This window comes from Pleurodeles waltl, chromosome 10 (assembly GCF_031143425.1).
Source record: "Pleurodeles waltl isolate 20211129_DDA chromosome 10, aPleWal1.hap1.20221129, whole genome shotgun sequence".
Lineage (NCBI taxonomy): Eukaryota > Metazoa > Chordata > Amphibia > Caudata > Salamandridae > Pleurodeles > Pleurodeles waltl.
The window spans coordinates 663,838,754-663,861,573 of record NC_090449.1 but is presented as its reverse complement, the minus strand read 5'-3'; the positions used below and the strand labels follow the sequence as shown (position 1 = coordinate 663,861,573).

General features: G+C 42.8%; 1 protein-coding gene across 3 annotated transcripts in view; it reads left to right on the top strand.

Annotated features, from left to right (window-relative positions):
- Positions 1-22,820, top strand: part of PTPRN2 (protein tyrosine phosphatase receptor type N2) — a 2,126,515-nt gene that overhangs the window by 1,905,595 nt on the left and 198,100 nt on the right. For 2 of the 3 annotated variants that reach the window (XM_069211159.1, XM_069211160.1), the window contains exon 13: positions 1,801-2,010. The exons of the other annotated variant lie outside the window; for it this stretch is intronic. In XM_069211159.1, coding sequence (XP_069067260.1) covers positions 1,801-2,010 — 210 coding nt within the window. The remainder of the gene's footprint in view (positions 1-1,800; positions 2,011-22,820) is intronic. 3 annotated transcript variants of the gene reach the window in all.

The window sequence follows — 22,820 nt, the reverse complement described above, 5'->3', positions numbered from 1 at the left end:
AGATAAGGAGGAGATGTTCAAATTACACTCTTAAAACTTTGGAGCCAAATTTAAATAGTCAAATAAGATTGGTAGGTGCCTAGGCAAAAAAAAAAAAACTATTATTTTGACAAAAAAATACTAAGCAGTTGCCTAAAAAGCTCTTCCTTGCGCAAACATGTGTGTCTCTGTGTGTGAGGTGCATAACTATTAACTGTGCTAAATGGTCTTAAATTGCCGTTTGGTGTTTAGCTGACATCATAAATCATGAGGTCACAATCTGAGAGGTTTGTAAATGTCACCAGAACCCAAACATGAATATATACGATCATATCACATGCTGGACCTTTTATGTATTTTTACTGTTATTTGTTTGGTTCAGCTAGCATGAAAAAGTGTCTTTTTTCAAATTGGGGCATATGTATTGCAAGAATTCAGCTAAATACTAGGTTGTACCATTTGGTTGTCAGAAGTAAAGCAAAGAGAAAAATATTCAAATGTGCATTTAGATATGCAGGTTTAAAAAAATGTTTTTTAAAAACAAACTGCAGAAGTGGGACATTGATGAAGCAGTTGTGTCCAATGTTCAGCTGACAAGGCTCTCAGATTTCAAGGAGAATGTTCTTGTTTTTTCGTTTTCGTTAAAGAGAAGTCTGATTATCAAAAAGTGCTATCAGCTTAGAAGGTAATTAGCTATATTTCACAGAACATATGTAATTTTCGAAAATGGGAAATATTTCACAAGTATGACGTCATCTCTCGGAATTACGGGTTTTAAAACCACTCTTATCTGTGAAATAAAAACAGCCAAGCAGGTACATGATGTTCCATGACTGTGAAGATAAGTGCCACTCAATGAAACATGTTCTTAGCAACAAGCCAGACCTGCTAAAGTGTATGTAACACTTGCGTTCCTGATAAAAAGGTTAAAATCCAGGTAATGGCTATCGGCATGGCCTAACCCCATGAATCACTCCACACGGAGTTTCTGTTATATATGTATAGGGGTGTGCCTAGGGAGATGTGCTATGTGTTACCATGGTTGAACAAAGGTCCGTAACCAGTCCCTGAGGTGAAACACAGTGAGAGTTCCAATTCCGTTGCAAAGGCCTTGTGAGTTTGAGACCAGTTGTTTCGCGTGGGTAAAAGAGGCCAACTTTGGAAAGTGTAAATCTAAACTCTTGCAGTGATTTCTGAAGTTGGGCTGTAGTTTTGTGTAGACATAGATTTTGGCCTTTCCACTGTAGTAATGCACGTGAATCACTCGTGGCTCCCTACCTGTGAAATATGTGTCTGTAGTATCAAGACTGTAACCCAGCATGCCTATCCGCTACAAATGTGGACCTATTTTGTACAACCCAGTCCCCCTCGCCGTTAACTCTGAGCTCGTGGGTGCAAGTTGCTGAATGTTGGGCAGCTGCCTGGAAGCAGATTCGTAGCTCCCATTGAAGCAGCAGGTGCAGTGGCATCGGGCCACGAAGTACACTACACTGATAATGCATTTAAATACTCCAGCGGTAGTTAAAGGGGTAATTTGTTCTTGCTTGCACCAGGACCTATGGCACCTTTACTACGTTACTGTTTGGAAGTCAGTATTTCCCAACGTGGCCGGTCTAAAACGCTTAGGAACGCGGGTTGAGAAAATGAACCAATCCCATGTGATGCTCCTCTTTTTCGTTGTGATATTCCACGTGTTGCGACAGATTCCTGTCTCTGCCCCCCTTCCTCCCTCCTCCCCACCTATCTTTTCCTAGTTGTGTTCACCTCTCTCTCCCTCCCTCTGGTGTCTTCTAAAGTTCTGTTCTCTTTCGGTCCCCGCAGAAAAACAAGCTGCAGTTCCTACCTCGCCGCTCGGAGGAGGAGTCCACCAAGTTCTTCTTCCTCACGCTGCTCTCCATCGCCTGCATCATCGGCGTCCTCACGGGGTCAGGGGTCATCTACTGCCTGCGCCACCGTTCTCACCACAGGCTCAAGGAGAAGCTTTCCTCCCTGGGCACGGATGCCAGCGCGGATGTCAGCGCAGCCTACCAGGTAAGAGGGGGGCATCGGGCTGTGTGGGTGAAATGTCACCAAAACAAGGGCTTCCTAACACCCACCGCCACGGCAGGAGTGGACGTGTGTGTGTGTGTGTTTTCTTTCGGTAAATGTTGACATTCTCAGTGCGTATTTAACAGTGGAGGAAACAAGTTGTAAACCGTGTTGGTCCAAGTCTTGAGTACAGCTGAGGTCAGCGTGCCCTATATAGTGCTCTGTCTTGTGAATTATCTTGTTAGTGTCTACAGCAGACACGTTCGACCTAGACCCTTTCCAGCTTTTGGGGGTGGCCACATAAAAGGCATTTACAACGGGTGTCGTTTTAGTTCACTTTCGTGGTGTTTGCCTGTAAACCTGGCACACCTTATTCGGCCTATTTTAAACCCCTATGCCCTACTGATTCAGCTGGCAGGAATATTGTGTGTCGTGGATATCAACGTATCTCACTTCACAAACGGATTTGCGCTTGTGACGAGAAATGCTTGGAAACAGCAGGTCACAATGCTGGACGCCCAGCAGGGCAGACTGGACCTTTCATCCCTCTGAGGCCGACACGCTGATATGCGCAGAATTATGATTACGAGATCTAAAATGTTCATGCCAACATGAGGACAAGGTTGCCTCGGTTCTACTGTCTCTACTTTCATACTCATTTGTTGACTCAGTCCACTGAACTCTCTAAGTCGAAGTGTAAGCTCCCAACCTCAGCGCCTTGAGTTGCCTCAGAGCTACAATAAACGCTTTACATTCGACCGCCATAGCTCCCGTGATGGAAAACGGTTTGCCCTTAGACACGTGTGCATTCAGTGATTTTAACCCAGAGACCACCAGCTTGATGTTGTAAACACATTTTTTTTTCTGTCAGACGCTCTGCTTTGTTCAGTACTGTTGTCCTGGGTTACTGTTTCAAACGAGTGGTTTTAATGCTCCTTATTTGTGGGGGGCTTGCTCTGAATGGCCGTGGCCTATTGACATCTCCTGTCACCACTCACCTAAATTCAAGAATAATTTGTAGTAAAACGTGAAACCTCTATTGTGGAAACAGCTGCAGTCCCTATTTCAAAATTATCAGACGAAATTTTAGGGGAGGATGTCGGAGCACTTGATGTGCGTGCGGCTAGCAGTGTGTTTACAGGCCCCGCCATATTATGAAGCCCCCTTTGGGAGCGCTCCACTTTTAATGGAAGTACTGCATGCATGGCGGCCTGTCCCCTTATTTGTTAGCACTTCCGTGAAATGGTCTGTTATAGAACATGATGCACGGTTCGGAGAGCTGTACGTGCCCAGCTATAAACAGCTCCGTGTCCTGCGGCCTGCCTCCACGGGAGGTCCCCACATTTCATGGAAGTACGGTATGTGCGAGGGCCTGCTGCTTTGTTAAGACCCCCTTGAAGTGGCCTGTGGGGAGAGGGCGACGGGGCACACTGAGTACATTTGAGGAGCTGTACGTATCCATCTGGAAACAGCTCCTTGTTCTAGAGCGTCCCTTCATGAGAGCGCCACACATTTCATGGAAGTACCACACACGCGATGGCCTGCTGCTTTGTTTACGCCCAGCTGAAGTGGTCTAGAAGAGCACACGGTGTGTGTGCAGGGAGCAGTGCATGTCTGTAAACAGCTCCATATCGCGAACCTTCCTGGAAGTGCGCTGCCTGCATCTCACTGAGACACTGCCTGTGCACAGGCCTGCGCCTTTTTTTACACCCAGTTTAAGTGGTGTAGGAGAGCACACAGTGTGGGCACAGGGAGCTGCACTTGCTTGTAAACAGTTCCATACTGAGAAGCCTTCCTTTAAGTGCGCTTTTCACATTTCACTCAGTACAAGGGTGTGGAGGCCTGCTCCTTTGTTTACACCCAGTTAAAGTGGTCTCGAATAGCACACGGTGTGTAGGGATCTGTGCTAGTTTCTAAACAGCTTCATATTGAGAAGCCTTCCTTTAAGTGAGCTTTCCACATTTCACTGAGTACTGGGGTGGGCAGGCCTGCTCCTTTGTTTACACCCGGCATAAGTGGTCTAGAGGAGAAAACAGTGTGCGCACAGAGAGCTGCACTTGTTTGTAAACAGCTCCATATTCAGAAGCCTTCCCTTAAGTGCACTTTCCACATTTCACTCAGTACAGGGATGTGGTGGCCTGCTCCTTTGTTTACGCCCAGTTGAAGTGGTCTGGGAGAGTACACGGGGTGTTTGTAAACAGCTCCATACTGTGAAGCATCCATTTACGGGAGCTCCCAACATTTCACTAAAGTGTGCATGCGCGGCGGGCTGTTCCTTAATTTGTTACCGTCTCCTGAGAGCACATGGTGTATGACTGTATGTACATTTGGGGAGCCGTAGATGCACATTTCTGTACAGGCAATATTACGAAGCCGCCCTCCAAGGGAGCTCCCCACATTTCACAGAACTACTGTGTGTGTGTCCTCTATGTGTTGGCACATCCCTTTAAAGCGTTTTGTGAGAGCACAACTTTGCTAAGCGATAAGAAAAGTGAATACTTTTGTTAGCCCTGTCCTGTTGAGCCTGTGGTTTTCCGTGTGGTTTAGGGAGATGTGCTCATCTCGCGGCCAGCTTCCAATTTCCTATCTTAAATTGGAGTATTTACGGGTTCACGTTGCCAGACATCTATATATGTTTTGTATGTTTATACTTTGTATATTTTTGGCCTTTAAACAATTTTCGTAAACAGTTTTGCATTTCACCTTTTCTGAACTGCTTTCAAACACTGGCATTTAAATTCCTTCTTTGTTTGTTTAGAAACATTAATGCTGAAACTATACTTTCTTACAGTGACGCTGCCCTTTGCATGGTAGCTCTGTCTTTAGTTTGAATGTGGTTGTAAATTGATGGTATATTATGGCTGAAAAAACATGGCGTAACGGAAATATAGTAAATTAACTATTTTTACTTTTTCTCCAAGGAAAACCTATGCTCCAAGTAAGTAGAAAGGGACAGTTGGGAAAACTTTAGAAAGTTATGCACAAAGACGTTTAGCTTTTCATTTTTGCAGTGCCATCGGAAAGCGTGGGGGAAGAATGGGGTACTAAAAACTATTGTTCAGGTAGCTAGTAGCAATTTATAGGGGGTTACGCGAGGGTGGGAGGCGTTGAGTTAAACGCTCGCCGTTGGCGTATGCGGTGATATGCAGTACGCAGGTCTCGAGTCCGAATCCTGCCTAGGCAGACTACACAGTTCATCCTTCCCAGGTCAGTACATTGAAAGAGGGCGGTAACAGTAGAGCTCTGAGAAACGGTATAACTATGACAGAATGTACTAAACTAAATGAATGTATTAATTCGCTATTGGTGTGCTGTTTAAAGTCAAATTGTTGTTGTTGAATTGAGTTCTTGTTGGTGTTATACATAATCTACACTGTTAAAGTTCACAGACACTTCCTCAATATATTCATGGCATGTCTTTTTAAGGAGGAGTATCTTCTCTAATTCATGCACGCTCCCGCACTCATGAAAAAAATGCAAACGAGAGATCATGGCTGATTAAGAAACAACAACAGCCCCGCATTCAAAAACTCTCATTTGGAACTTCATTTGTGATAATTAACAGGACCAGTATCTTCGCCGCGACAGCTCTAATTAATAGTATCTGTAATTAAAATCGTGCCCTTCCAGCAGGAAAATTGTTTGAATTTCTCGAAATGACCTTTTGGCATTCCTCCGGGGGGCGGGGCGGCTGAGACGATATTGATTTTATAATGAGCGCTGGTTGTTTAATAAAAAAAACCTGTAACCTGCTGCTCACTAAAAAGATCCGCCCTTCCGTTTCCCTCCAAAGCACAATACAAGTGGTCCTGTTCAAACAGTAAAAATAATTGTGAAAAACAAGTCAGCCTTGTTAAACTTTGGGTCAGTATTATTGCATAATTACTGAAAACATAACTCAGACATGAATAGGCCTGTGTGTCTGTAAAGTGCCATCCTCGTTCTCTGCCAATCAATACAGCCTCCCAGACACGGGGTGTTCGCTGTTCGTGGACCCGATAATCTATTTCAGCAACCTCAGGTGTGATAGAGTAATATATTTTGGTAGCGTTTATTCACACAATAGGGAGCACCTGGAGAACACAAAGTGCGATCATTAAATACCGCGTCAGTTTCCCTGCTCACCAGTTCCTTTCGAAACGAGGAATTACGTCAACGGTAGTACGACGGCTGGCCCCGCCCTTCCGAGTTGAATTCATCTCCTATGTTGCTGTGCAGGATATTTAAGAAATTACAAAAAAAACTGTTAGGCGACTATCCTACATTCAGGAAACTGACAGAGTTTCAATTGTCCCGCCCAGCCACTAAAATGTGGCAGAATTTAGGAACGCCTGAAAGGATGATGGAGGAGGCTAAACTGTTAGTGCTGGAAAGAGGGTTTCCAAGAGAGTTGCATTTCTACAAAAAAAAAAGAAAGATGAAACAAGTAATCTTTGAGTTTTATCTCGGTGATGAGGTCTGAATCCTAAACAGTGATGGTTGGTTGTACACCTCTCAGTTCACATGCCACAAGCAGGACCTGTCCGATGCCAGAATCTTTGGCCCCACTCGCAACAATGCCCAAAGTTCATCCTTTCTAAATGCATGGAATTGAACCATTTTCACCATAAGCGTGCGGTGCATTCTTTGAAAGACGGGTTCAGTAAACCGACTGAGCCCGAACAGGGCTTTGTCCAGAAGCAGATTCATAGAGTGAGCGCATCATATGGCTATAGGTCCCCCAAGACCCCCTTCCTGAAGGCATATGGAGCTTGCCGCCTCTTGACCAGCGGACTCTCCAGAGTCATTCACACTCTTGGCGGGAAGACATTGACTCCCTATACAGAAGCAGCCATTCGAGGCGCTCGCTGGATGTGCGCCGGCACAATAGGGTGTGGACTGAGGACCGCAGGCGGGGACTATCTCTGCCATTCAGTGGATCCTCTTTTTACATCAAGCGACTTCACGCTTCAACTACTTTAGACTTCCTAGGAAGTGAACAGAACCCTGAGCGCAGCTTTATATTCTGTCACGTTTCGATGTCGCATTTGTGTACCTTTCGTTTTCCCAGTCACGCGTGGCTTTTCAGAGGTCTAACGGCTGTGCTTATAGTGTAAAAAAAAAGTCAGGACCACAACGGTTTTCGTAGATGCTCTCTGCCTGATGCTGGGGTTGTCGAATACTAAGGCTGCCTGGTCTTAATTCTGTCTCATGCCTCTTTCTTACGGCTTCGTGCACTTCCTATCACTCTATCTCACTCGGGCATTTTCTTTTTTATCTCTGATTTCTCCCCTGTCCAAGTTTTATTTTTCTAGTCCCCATTTATTATGATTGAAATTAAGCCCTGGTTCCTCAAGAAGCGAGCACAAGGGCCCAATGCTGCCACCGGCACAAATTAAGCTCAGTAAGGTGCCTTGAGTTTACTGTAAACACACGTGGGTGCCTGGTGCACGGGACTGTGTTTCTAAACAGCCACTGGTAATCTCACGCCGCCCACTTGCAAACGGAACGGCCTATCACTGCTAATAAGGCAACGCGCATCTTCAACGCCGGCGCTTCTGTAACACCGATTCTGGGTGTAAATGCAGACAATGTACGAGAAAGAGAAAACGGGCCCTAAAGGTTAAACTGCTTTTGTTTTTACTCTTTTTTCCACTTGTCCAATATGCCCCCCAAAACACATCATTGTTCACTGGTGAACAGGCGCAGGTTTGTGAAGCGCCATTTCGCGGGAGACATTGCTGGAGGCCCAGTTTCATGTAATCGTTGCTTTGGCCTGCGTGGTGCTGGGATCGTGCCTGTCCACAAAGGAAGGTCAGCTCCCTCGGCTTTTGTGTCTCTCGGGCGGGCACTTCGCCACTAAACTCCTAGGCGTTTTCTTTCACCACGCTGAGCTGGTCCTTGGGGGCGCCTCTCTTGTAAGCACCGAGCCACTGGCAACTTGGGTTAATACAGCCACCAACTCCCGCCAACACAACCACCGTTAGCGGGTTTTATAGCTAGGGATCAGGATATCGGGGGGAGTGCCACTGATATTCGGGTGTGTGTTTCTTGGGGCCAACGATGGTTCAGGTATGTTCATACCTGGGCCACTGTCATCCCCGGATTTACTACTGACATCAAAGGGCTAAGTCCACGGCTATACCACTGAAATCCGCGGATCACCAAGGATGTGTATCCGACATCGGGATAGCCTCATCTATACCACGGACCTCCTGTCATGCAGCACGGAGATCTAGAGCTATGTCACTGACATCATGTAATGTGCTGCAGATACTCGGGGAGGTTCCACCGGCAACCAGTGACGCAGTACGGAGATCAAGAGCTGTAGCGCTGACTTCCGGTCAAGTACCGAAATCCAGAGCCTTTCCGCCAGCGTCCAATGACGTACCAGGATTATCTGCAGCTGCACCGCTAGCATTCAGTGACGTAGTACTGATATCCAAAACTGTGCATCTGGCACCCAAGAATGTAGTTCGGATTTCCAGGAATGCACCACAGACATGGAGTGACGCAGTTCTGATGTTGAAGTGTGTGCCACTGAAACAAAGATAGAAACATACATTATTTGACAAAAATATAAAAAGAACATAACATATACAAATAAAGGTACCAACGGAAATTATGAAGAAAAACACTATGAAATGGAGCAGAAACAAAAGCATATTGAGATTATCAGTAGGATTCACACAGGTTTTTGCTGACGATATATAGATGTTAATATATGTTAAATGTAAATATATTTTTAAAACATCTTGGTGGGACATGAATCAATTCGTTTTTAACTACTGTACGTGTTTTTCTATCTGCCTATTTCTACTGGAACTTTTGTACAAGAAAATTGACCGTCAAAAATACAGAAATTCATGCAAAGCACGACAAAAACTAATGCGTAAAAGGCTACACAAAAAAACACACAAAATAAAAATGGTGTAAATTCAGAGAGTTAAATAGACTAAAACAGGAAGAGCAGTGTACGAGCAAAATACATAACGGAAGAATCAAATATATTAAGAGATCTACAAATAATAAAGAATGCAATAAAACACCGAAAAATATCAAAGCATAAAGAAAGAATACTGTGATAAGACCCGAGGAAAACAATAATATAAAGAGAAAAGATAAGGAAGAATACGGTGAGGGAAACAGAACGGAAGCAAGGGAAAATACATTCAAAGTCAAAAAGAGAATTTTGGAAAGAAGTTAAAAATAAAGAGTAGAGAGAAATGAATAGAACTAAGAAGACGGAAAAATAGAGTGAAAACAATAGAGGCCGGCACGTTTTGCAGGTATAGCCCTTCGCAAAAAGTCTTGATGGTTGAAATACGTTTTAGCGAGCTTGGTGAAGTTTCACTTCAGAGAGCTTTCTCACGGTACCCAAAACCGGTAAACCCTAAAGTGGCCGCTGAAGGTAGCATAGCCCTCCTGATTTGAATACGGGACCTGATGCGACCCGTCCGTGCCTGCTTAGGTCCCTGACCACAGTTCGTCACCTGTGGCTGCGCCCGCTTCCTCCTCGGGGCTGTTCAGTGAGCTGAGAGCAATGATGCTTTTATAAACCCAGCCCCATTTGGCAAGTATCCTAGGAAACGGTGCAGCGCGTGCCCGCTCCCGGCACCCCGCATTATTTATAAGCCGGCTTTTAATGGCGTCTCCCTGGTGCCTTCAAAGCACCGCGAGCCAGCGGCGCGTGCAGCCAGTGCGCAGACACAAACGTCCCCGGAAAGGGCTCCGAGAAGCGAGACCTAACTTCTGCCTCTTTTATTTCCAAACGTAGAGGGACGTTGCAGACATAGGCCACGCCCACTGCTTTCACAACCCTGCGCCTTTACAACGTCTCGTCAACAAACAGAATATAAACAAAACACTATTGCAGGAGTCACATTGACCCCATCATAACAGCGATCCAATTGTGACAGAGTGACATGCATTGCAATCCAATCCAGGTAGGGTGAATTGCTGCTTGGTGTACAAGATGTATTTTAAACGTATATAAAAATATATCATTCATATGAAGGGGCTATCCCGGTTCTGTCCTGTACGCAAGGGCACTTCTTGCATTCAATTCTTTGCTTAATAGAACCACTGCTTACAACGAAAAGAGCAGAGAACAACTGTAGATATATTGAATGTTTCAGATTTGGGAATTTTGTTTATCTCGAAGTTAATTTTTGGTTGTAATTATAGTTTATACATCTTGACACATTAGGCACCTGCAATAAATACCCTACGTGATTAGTGATATGCACTCACCTGTAAAATAATGCGAATCAGATGGTTGACGGTTGGCCTTTTATATATAGTGCGCACCAAATACTGAATAGTCTGTAAGCTCTTTTTTACCACCCGGCTCAGTGGAATTTCTTTTGTTAAAATTGAAATAACGTGAATATTAGTCAGTTAAAAGACTTTCAACTCTGCAATATTCAAATTGTTGTCGGATTGTACCGTGGAAGAATAACCTTGACATTATATTTGCGGAATACCTATCTATTTCCATTCTTGTTTTCCCCAAAAAAATGTCCAATCGCAACAAATTTCTACAAACCCGACACAGCTGACCAGTAGTTTCATAGAGAGGCTGCGATCTAGAATGAAATTACGTGCTCAAACTAAGGGCGTGCACACGTTTATTTAGGACACCGCCTTTTAGATTTAGCTTTTACAAGCAAAATGTGATCACCCAAAAACGTCAGCGGAAGGCAGACTGCCCTCCTCGACTAACAGCCTCCAATGCATTAGTTTTATATACTTCCGAAATGCATAATAGATTCCGCAACATTTATCCAATGATATAACAAGGCATGGCCTTCAGTGGGATATAGGCTGCCAATCTGTTATTTGTCAATTGAGTAAACCTTGCAGTTTAATCGAGTGCCAATCTTGACAAAAGAAAACATTTTTCTGCTGAAGAATCGTACTTTTCACTAAAACCATTTGGTATCATCTTCATGGGATTTTGTGCATTACTATATCAGAGGCCATTCCGGTATTCAGCTACAATTCCAGCGTTTACCACTAGGTTTGGGCATCCAGTGGCATTTTCCGATATCTAGGTAAAAGCTTCGGGCATCCTCCACCAGCTTCCGGTATTTTCTGCCCGTTTCCAGCATCCACTTCCGCATTCCGATAACCATGCAGGTGAAGCTTCTGGTGTGGACGCTAGTCATTGATTTCAACTGCCAGCTTCCTTCCGATATCCATAGGCGTTGTTTAGCGCGAGACCAATGGTGGTCTTATCCAGTGGCGGCCGGCAGTTTTAGGAGGGAGGGAGGCGGGCGGGTAGCGCACACACACTCATTCACACACGCACGCACGCACATCCATTCACAACACTCATCAACATTCAACCATACACGCACGCACCAAACATTCATTAAAAAAATAAACACACACACAGGCTTACCTTCAGGTCAGAGGTCTCAGGAGGGTTGGGACTGCTGCCTTCCTCACTGGCTGACCTTAGGTCAGCCAGTGAGGAAGGCAGCAGTCCCAACTTCATCACAGAGTGGGATGGGGCCAGTGAGACTTCTGATCCCACCCCACTCTGTGAGGAGGTGTCACTGATTGACACGCCCTGGGCGCTTCAGGGCTTAAATCTGAAGCGCCCAGGTCGGAGTGAATGGGTGACGCTTCCCCTCGTCACCGAGGAGGGCCTCGAGACACCTTTGCTGAGCCAAGGAGGTCACGCCCATAAGAGCTGTGACCTCTTCAGACCAGCAAAGTTAAGCTCAGACAGCCAGGAGTCTGCGCAAATTGCACATGTCTTGCTCTTGGCTGCCTGAGTTGAACATGCAGAGTGTCTGTCAGGCTGGCTTTTGGCACTCTTCATGAGGGGCAAAGGGTGGGGGGGCGTTGCCCCTCCGCCCTAAAGGACGGGACGCACCTGGTCTTATCTAAACACAACAAGGTTCCTTTAGTTGTACATTAAAATCTTCATGCCGTTTTCATCAGCTGATGGATCTGCCCTGCCCTTGACGTGATAAGCACTCCATTGGAAGTTCTTCAAGGTGTCATGGGAGCGAGCTCGGAGCCTTTATTATTATAGTGGATTAATAAATAAACATAATGCCTAGCAGAACAAAAAAAACACCAGCAACGATATTTCAGTGAACAATACACAGTACATTAACACTTTATTGTTATGATAGTCCAAACTCGGATTGCCAAAGCTTGTTGAAAGATTCAATGAAATAATATTAGCAAGTGCTTTTTACACATCATATAATGAAAGGGTTCTAGGTATATATATATATATATATACATATATATATATATATATATAAATAATCTTCTGGTGATCGCTAGTAGGTCATTTTAGTTAGGACCATGTTTCCATAGAAAAATCATTTTTTGACTTGCCTATATCTTTGGCACCATTTGATGAATCTTTACCAATTTGTTTTTTTTAAAAGTGTCCTGACTCTTGTTGTGCTTTTGCTTTTTTGGTGTAAATCCGTACAGTAATTTTGGAGATATTAAAGGAAAAATAAATTTGTATATCTAGGGACATGGATCCTTCAAGAATAAATTACGAAAATTCATACATTTTTGTAAATGCATGCACAAATAGAAGCACTGTAATTGGCTGGCCACAACCTGACTAGAAAGTTGCAGCCACCAATTTGTGTTATTGGAGAGGGTCCCTGGGGCAGAAAATAGAAATGATAAGTGGTCTAAGGAGTCAGGGTGGAGGTACCCTTACCCCAGGGGTGTGATATAGGGGTATTTGAGGGGCGAAATATGGGTTTAAAATTATTTTTTTGTCACCATGCACGAAATTTGCAAATATTCAAGAATATCTTTACATATCTTCAAATATTCGAGGATGTTCGATGATATTCTCAAATATTCGAGGAGATTCTCGAATATAAAAAAATATGCAAAAAAAAATACACTCATTCATACACTAATTAATGCACTCACACACGCACTCAGACATTCATGCACCCACTCAGACCCACTCATGGATTCACACATCCACTTTCAGACCAACTCAGACACTCACACACCCTCTCACAGGTTCGCTGACAGGTCCTGTGGCCAACCTCTGCTGCTCACAGCCAAAGGCCATGAGTAGCCCTGGGTTGGGTGGTTATAAGGGCTTGGCTGCATGGCCTGGCCACGGGGTTGGAATAATGTATAGCAATTCAAATTAGTTTATGTTTAAAAAAAACATAGAAATTCATTGAAAAAAACAAAAAGGTCACATGGGCTTTATAGTTAGCTTCTGAATTTACTCATACAAAACCATAGAAAATCAGCAGTTATGGTTAGAGTTATTTCAAGGAACTATAACTCACGCCTTAAGGTAACTATAACTTGCGCCTTCGCCATGCATAGCTAATTACTCCACATATTATATCATTGATGACATCTTGTGTGGCATCGTTGATATTATCACTGCAACATTTGCAATAAAAATATTGATGAGAAAACTGTGCATATTAAGGGCACAAGTCGTATTAGGCCTTGCGATGCATATATATATATATATATATATATATATATATATATATATATATATATATATATATATATATAAATATATATAGATGTGTGTATATCTATCTATCTATCTATCTATCTATCTATCTATCTATCTATCTATCTATCTATCTATCTATCTATCTATCCATCTATCTATCTAATCTATCTATCTATCTATCTTGTATCTTCAGTTACCAGGTCTGCCAGTGTCTGCCTGTATCCGTTTTCTGCCCATGGGCCTTCACCCTGTGTTGGTCATCACTTGCTTGTGTTTAATGTTCTTTAACTCATATGAAACAGAAGGGGCACTGAAATGGTGGGCCAAGGTGTATAGGTGCAACCCATACGGGTGTTGGAGAGATGTTCAGTGGCAATGCTGGTAGTATTATTTAAATTGTGGTGGGGAGACAAGGGAATGTGAAAGAGCCATGGAGGTGGTGATGCAGGGCGATCTCTCAGCCCAGTTTAAGGTGGTGAGGCCTTGGAGTTGACCTCTTGTACATTCCCTGCGGCTAACTTCTCGAATTGCACCCCATATGTCTTTTCATCCACCCACTAGCCACTATATTATGTGTTTCTGGTGAGTAATTAATGTGAGGATGAAGCAAATAGTGGTTTGTTTCTAGCATCTCGTATTTTGTAGATTGGACTCATGTTTGGCCACCAGTTAGACAAACACGCTGGCATCAGACATTCCAAAAATGAGGCAAATTCAGAATTTGCCACATTTTTAAGCCTAAGCATGGGCAGTGGACATCTGATAATTAGGGGGTGGGTTCTTCTGCGACTATACCTAGCTGTTCACAAGTACTCCCAGGGAGGAGGGGAAATGGTGCTTGCTCTGGGGGACCAAGTTATGGCCTCGTTGCCCAGTCTCATCTCATACCTTATTAGAATCGGCTCTGTCATGGTGGTTTTGGGATCAGCTTTTTAGATGGTCTGGCACACTGATGTTGGTTTTCAGGTGGATTTGTTCTCAGTTAAATTTAAGTAAGGAGCTTCAGAATTTAGCAAAAGGGGCCTCATTCAATTCTCGGATGCTTTAAGGGTCGACTGGGTGGTCAGCTATGACTTTGGGTGGAGGAAAGGTTAAGGGAATTGATGTCTAGTTATCAGTGCGGGTTTCAAATTACTAATGTAAACAATGTTGTGTATTGTCAATTGTTTTTCATGTAATGTTTATGTTTTCTCTTCTGTTTTTAATAAACGTGGCCTTGGAAGTGTTTTCCCAAAACCAGTAAGATGGGCCTCGGGCTAAATTATTCCAACTTTGGGTCCAGGAGATGGGGGGACAAGATGGGGTAGGGTGTTCAGGTAATGGGTCTTATGCTTTGCTCTCCCCACCTTCCTCAGTGGCTTCTTCACCTATTAAGAAGTCTCTAAGGTTGTAGAACCTGCTCTATGTGTTGTGCCATTGTTTACTTTCCCATAGTTCATATAAAGCTGTTCAGTTTATTGTGGAGTAACAAAGGTACACTTCGTGGGGTTTTGCCATCCTACTGTGTGCTATGAGTTTAAAGTGATAGTCTTGCTGTAGTGATGTGAGTGTTGATATGTGTGTAGCACATATGTATTTACACAGGCATTGGGGCTTCTTTTTCCTAAGTTCATCATGCGTTATTAGGGGTATTTCCTGTGAGGTTAAGTACCTGTTTCCAAATTAGTAAACACACTGTTCTAACTATGGTTTAGCACGATATTTTTATGAACAAGAGTTCTGACTTCAGTAGCATACACAGAAATGCATGAATCTATCGCCCCATATTGCTGTTTAATCCCAATCCCTGGTTCATATGTTGGCACCATTTTGTAGCACGGTCCCAGTTCATCGATCAATGCAAAGGTCAGTTGTGGAACTGAAGGCTCAATGTGATACAGTCATCTATGGAATGTTCTGTCATTTACCTTTTTTTTTTTTTTACTTCACATTGCCTTGCGTTCAGGTGTATGTAGTTACACTTTTCCCATAATAGCATCAAGACTACACAAGAGGATACTATGCTTTGAAACCTAATGAGCCAGGCTAGCTCAAAATCTAACAACTGATACCAGAAAACTTAGATACTACTAATGAGCAGCGCTTGGCAGACTCTAGCTGAGCCACTACTGACGTTAGCTAGTCCTCATCCCTGACCCTATTTGAACGCATGCACGCACAAGCTTCGAAGGCATTGGTTTACATATAGATAGCACGTATGTTTATACCGCCATGAACAATGCACCATCCCTCGTTAAACAATGGATTATCTAGGAATGAAGGGAGCCTACTTTCTTAGGTGCCCTTCCTATTTAAACATGCAGTCAGTATGTTGTTTAGTATTCTGCATGGATTTCTCTGTGACGCTAAGAGTTGCCCAAGTTGTAAAACATCACCAACAAATAAAGCTTGTTCTTTGGATGCTGCTGTTTGCATAGGTTGGCCTAGTACTGAAAGGGCAGTCTCCCCTCTGTGAGCCGTCTCTGACAAGCAGGGAGATTGTAAACTAGCCCACTTGCAAATTTCTGCACAAATACGCCGGACCATGTCAAGGAGGAATTGCAAGCTAATCCTAATGGCTGCCTCAAGCATGGTATGCCAGTTCTTACATCCACCTGTACATAGCACACTTACATTGAATGACATAAGTAATTTGCGCAGAACACATGGGTGCCAGTCCAAGCACCACTAACATACTGAGTCAATCTTGTGCACATGTGATTCTGGGCAAATCACCCAATCCCTCTACAAAAAATGAGCGTGTTCTTGTGTAATGTAACTGGTGCTCATGTAAAGCCCTCCAATACCGCCAGGTTGAGTTTGCTCTATATAAAACTACAAAAAAAATGTAAAAAGTAAATTTGCCTTACAGTGTAGTATTGTATTATGAGATTTAACCACCTGAGACCTGTTCTGTTTCTACTTGCAATGTCTTTGGACGAGCAGAGGCCGTCTGTGCCAGGCACACCTCAGCCTCTGGCATTTCTGCCCCTGTTAGCTAATGAGAATGCAACAGCAGGGCACGCTGTCTGACTGTTGAATATTTATAAGATGATAAATCATGCAGCGTTTATCCTTGATATACACACATTTCTATCTCAAATGTGTCTAGAAAAGAATGCATGCACAAATCTATGGCATACAAAAACATACAGATATGTTTAGGGGTGTTAATAAACCTATTTCACTCTCCTAATGAGCAATGCCTTCACAGTGATTTAGTTCACATTCTCAAGCTCTCACAACCTAGTAGACCCTTTTCATGGGTTCACTCTACCTTTTTATCTTATTCTGAATGTTATAAGTATATATAATCCCGCGCCCCACCCCCTCCTGCAGCAGTGATGACATCTCTGATCAGCTAACCAAGACCTCTTAGAATCAACATCACAATACCAACCCTTTTTGGACCTTCTAACATCCATTCCAAACTAGAGCCAGGAGATGTGCCAATTTGGCCTCGATAATGAGTGGCCAGATGGGTGTGGGAGTATTTATTACACACAGTAAATACTGACACTGCGGGCTGTGGTATTGATTTGATATCTCTCAGTAAATGGGGAATAACATATTGAACTTGTTGCCTACTGCCCTAAATTCTCACTTTATCAGCATTTTGTGGGCATTTTCCTCACACAAAATTCAAGCAGGTTGGCTCTATCGAAATTTGTCAGAAAAATTGTAAGGAAAGAATTTTCACCATTAGCAACAAGTGATCTTGAGACAAATAGGTAAACCACTCAACTGCTTCTCAATTGTTCATTAGAGTTCATTTTCTTTGAAGATAGGTATCACAAGTAAGTACATTTATAAGTAACTGTGGTGGTTAACCCGTCTACATTTCAATCTCATTACGTCTAAACAGTACACCAGACCATCTTCTGGACAATGTGTTAAAGATAAAATACATTGTCGACCCCTTAGTTACAATGATAACAGGAAATGAATCCCAAACAAGTGGCGTTTACAAGGGGCTGAGATGTCCCAAATTAACCCATTAGTTTTCTATGGGAGACCCAGATTTCAACAGTAAAGAATATTTTGGGGGGTTTTCACGTGTGGGGTGCGTAAAACATAAGTACTCATGCCATGTGTTTTAAATACCATGCACCCTGTCCTATGAGCATTTAAGGTCTGACATAAATATTAAAAAGGAAGTGTAGGCCTGGCAAACAGTTTTATACTTTGCCAGATTGAATGGACAACTTTAAAACTGCACACCCACGCTGTAGGTGCAGGCCCAGAGACATGTTTTCTGTTGTCTCTTTAGTGGGGGCACAATAGGGGCATTTAACGTACAGGCATTGGGTACCCTTTTGTACCATACACTAGGGACTAATAGGTAAGTCAGTTATGTGAATCACAAGTCAGCTGATTTCCATTTGTTTTAGGGGTCTGAACATCAGCATCAGTCCAGAAAAAATGAGGGTGAGGACACAAAAAGAGGCATTTCCTTAAAATTAATTTTAACAGTGGGTTCTTCTTTCACATAAAATATACACAAATTCAACAATTAAATTGATTAAACTGTGGGAATACTGCGTTCTTTATACCGTTTCGTAAATTAAAGTCTTTATACACCATTCCTCAGGTGTCTATACCGTCTTGGTATGTGCCCCCACTGATTTTCAAACAATTATGCAATTTTATCAATACACGTTCAATTATGTAACTCCACATGTTTGCTGACAAATCAGCTTAAGAGTAATTTGCTGTGCTTCCTGTGTCTTGTTCAGCTGAACATAGTTTGGATATTTTCATTAACTCTTTAATATTACCCTGTAAAACACAGCGTATCATTAGCATCCCATAGCTAAAATGATAGAAATTGAGGCCACGGCATGGGTGCTGCTTGCAATTCTTCTGGAACTATATTTTAACACGGGATTTAAGTAGGCTTTGGGATGTAAGGATTGAAATAGTCTGTGTTTCATTTTTCTTAAAATGATGTCTTCATTCTTAACAGATAGTACACAAAAGGTGTTTGGTTGAGAACAAACATGTTCTACTTGTTGAAAGATCACCTTTGCCTGATTATTGTTTATTTCTTGGCTCCTGCTAGCTTTACAACTTTGCTCACTGTAACATGGTTCTAGAATATGTGCGTCTATTTAAGTAAATGAAGAGTAATCTATTTCAAAGTTGATGGGTATTCCTTTTATACTTAGTTGGGGGTCGGGGATGGGGGAGTAAATCCTATGAGCATTTCACTTTGGTGTCTAATTTCCTATGAAATGTTAGTATATTTATTTTTATATCTGAATCCGTTGTAAGCGACTTCATTTTAAGAGAATATAAGAGCTCGATCAATAGATCTTTGTATTATTAATATTTTTCGGACATCTGTGTCTTCCACAGGAATCACAGGTTGAAATTCTGTGTACTTTTACTAACACACAGCTACACGAATTTCAGTAATCACTAGCCACCACCATTATTGTTTTCTTTGTCAACGTTTCTGTTCGTGAAGAATAGCCGAGGAAATATTGGATACATTAGGTACTGATGCTGGAGGTGCTGGAGAGCTCAGCATAATATTAGAGGAGCAGACATAGGGGGTCATTCTGACCCGGCGGTCGGGAGCACCGCCGACAGGCCGGCGGTGCCCCGCAGGGCATTCTGACCGCTGCGGTTCGGCCGCGGTCAGAAGAGGCAAACCGGCGGTCTCCCGCCGGTTTACCGCTGCCCTTAGAATCCCCCATGGCGGCGCAGCTTGCTGCGCCGCCATGGGGGATTCTGACACCCCCTACCGCCATCCTGTTCCTGGCGGTTCGCCCGCCAGGAACAGGATGGCGGTAGGGGGTGCCGCGGGGGCCCTGGGGGCCCCTGCCGTGCCCATGCCAATGGCATGGGCACGGCAGGGGCCCCCGTAAGAGGGCCCCGAAAAGTATTTCAGTGTCTGCTAAGCAGACACTGAAATACGCGACGGGTGCAACTGCACCCGTCGCACCCCTGCAACTACGCCGGCTCAATTCTGAGCCGGCGTCCTCGTTGCAGGGGCATTTCCTCTGGGCCGGCGGGCGCTCTTTTGGAGAGCGCCCGCCGGCCCAGAGGAAATGTCTGAATGGCCGCCGCGGTCTTTTGACCGCGGTGCGGTCATTCAGCGGCGGTACCCTGGCGGACGGCCTCCGCCGTCCGCCAGGGTCAGAATGAGGCCCATAATGTTGAGGAATAAAATTATTAATATATGTATCCACTGATTTGCGTCCTCACTCTCTCCCTAAAAGAAATGTTGGTTTACTGTTTATTGTAAATTCTTTGCTATTTTGAGATTTTACCAGAGAATCCCAGTGCAGCAGAAATGCACAGCTTCTGTCCATTCTGATTCCAGTACAACGTTTCTGTCCTGGTTTACATAATTTGGCTGCTAGTGCAGGATGTTTGGCACGTTCACTGGATTGATAAATAACAACTGAACTGAATAATCACAAAAATAGTTTCATTCCTGAATTTTACTAAGTCTGTTGAATTGTTGCTGACAGGTTGGTCTTTCTGAGGAACTATCTGATATTGCTGGGAAATAGAGCTTCTTCCAATGAGGCCCCATTATTTTAACATCAATTTAACTTTCAAAGATAAACAACTGAAAATTCTCTATTGCCGCACAGAAATTCTGAGTAGAAGGGTATGCTTTATTTTTCTAAGTGTGCATATTGCATTGGAGAGACTGTCCCAGTCTTTGTATGATCTTGCAAAACGTTTCTGAGGTTTGGCTTGGCTTCACACCATGGGTATCTAAGCAGTGTGACCTTCTGTTGTGGGTTAGTTAAAAACACTTGTGATAAAAGAATTCATGGACAATAAAGGTTGAGAAAAAATGTAGATTGTTAGGAATTTCTTTACCTAAAACGTTGCCTTTGAAGTAAAAATTGTTGTTCAGTCATTTGCCCTCAAGGACAGCTTAAGGTCATGCTAGCTTTTTGGCAAGGTGTCACTAAGTTTTTGTTGTGGATTAGCTGAGTTTAGTCTTGTTGTTCCACACAGAAAGGAAGGATTGGAGTCCCTTTGATGACTGCTTTCCTTGGTGATTTATTAGTGGTTGAAGTATCTGTCATATTTTTCTCTTTCTTCAGTATGGCTGGGTATGTGATAGGTTGTCTTGATTGGTTACAATCCTCTGGATCCTTATGTCTGGGATCCAGAGTAAGCTGTGTGTTTACATGTTCAGACTAAGCTAGTTCTTCTGAAGGTACATTCTGACAACATGGAATGTTTTGTTTGTTCCTTTTGTCCTTCTACAACACAGAGATTAATTTACAGCTAATGGGAGACCACACAATCTGACATCTTGAACTTTACATATGAAACCTCTGATGCAGAAGACTCTAAAAGCTCATTTACCCCTGGGGATATGCAGAGAATGGGGGCACGAGCACTAGGCTATACATTAATCGTTGAATGTCTCCCACTTTTCAAAATGAAACACAGAAAGCTAGTTCCTTCTTAGTCTGACTACTGAAGTCCAACCAGTACATTTATTCTTGACTCCTCTCAATGGGTCAGCCACCATTGGTAAGGAATTGAACATCCATTTTTCACATACTGTAAGTCATGCAATCAAAACTAAATAGAAAAGCAGACTCTTCATCCCTGACCATAACATATTAGAGTTCAAACACCAAACATCAGGAGAGAGTTGCTTGCCATGATATCTTATCAAAGAATGTTGGAAATATATGGGCTTACTTTCTGCCAGTATTCACAATTCACAAACGTCCATGTCACGGGCACTTTGATATCATAGTTTGGACGGACTACATTTTCATCTTTCTATAATTTTAAAAGCCTCTCTGATGTCCAGCGAATCCTGTGTAGCATACAAATATTATTTCTCAGTATGGCATAAACGCTGTGTTTATGATTTATATTGATTGATTCTTGTGATTTATCATAATACTATAGCATTGGCAAGCTTCAAGCCCTCCATGCTCTACAAAATGTATCCCAACTCCCAAAGAACTTGTAATGTAACTTACTATCAGGCACTTCTTTAGTCAAATTGTTGTTGGTTTTATTTTGAATGCAGTAAAAGTTGTAATCGCTGCATAATTATCGACATGTTGAAAGGATAAGACATATGTAGGTGTTTACATTTAAATCTAGACACTCCTCCCCCGGAAGCTGTGGAAAGAAGGTTCCATGACACTACCAGCCCATCAATGATTAGTTTTCTCTCAAGACTTATATCAGATGACCAAACCTGGCGACGCTAGAGATCAAGAAGAGTCCCTACTGGTTGAATTTTTCCATAGTAAGGATTCCCTAAATTCCTTACCACATGTCATATGTTAGCAACTATATGTAGAATCTCTAGGCAGACTTACTTGAATTATTTGGAAGCAGATATTTAATATTTAAAAAAAATTATATCCCAGAAGAGCAAACCCCTTTTTGTTTCTTCATGGACTGTTCCTAAAGTTTTAAAATTTTTTAGTTGGTAAGCCCACTGATGCAACTGAATATCTGTCAGTAACAACCCTCCCTTCTTCAAGGGCGACTATAGTATAGGACCATTTGGTGCCCTTTAATGCCCATACAAAGTTATTACATAATGCCTATTTTGAGACAGCATAGGGTTCAAACATTTTTAGAAATTACGTTTGTGGAGAATCACTGTCTTCAGTAGGTGTTTCATACCATGCACGGACAGGGAAATATCTTCCACTTTTTGATAACTGCTCCACATTTATAATAGTTTTATGGTATTATGGGACTCAGCATCTTTAGATCTTTTGTGCTTTATACACCCTAACTATTTATCAGCTGAGTAAGTATCTATGCTTTTTTTCCTATATTGTGCTAAGGGCTCAAAAACACATCGAAAAGGGCTAGAGAAAGGGAACACCCCTCCCTGTTACCCCTTCCAATATAAAAGCCTAGGGTAACATTAAATTCCCATTCACAAGGCCTGTTCCTTTATCGTCACAAATCTAGGCTCAAAATAGCATTTGTTAGCATTTTCATCAAGTAGCAGCAATTGACGCAGTTAAACACCTTGGCAGAATCCAGTGTATCTGTTGGCTATGGAGCATCATGGGCAACCGCCAAGTCAGTTGACCATGTCATCATATAGTTGAAAAGTTGAAAATCATTAAATGGGTTAGGTCACTGAAACGCCTTGATGGACTAAATGTTTTCTCATCTTTCAGCATGCCGCAGTCAATAAACATGTTCATTTTCTTACTCTAAATGACAGAAAACTCCCTTATGTCAAATTCAGTAGGAACATTTTCTTGTATGTATTACTCTCGAAAGGGTCTTTATCTGAGTGTAAGACAAGAAAACAGTGCTTTGCCTCCTATGACTGGTGCAGATGCCCTAACAGGACTCTGTTAAGAAAAGCATGCCCTATAGGCACAATTAACTC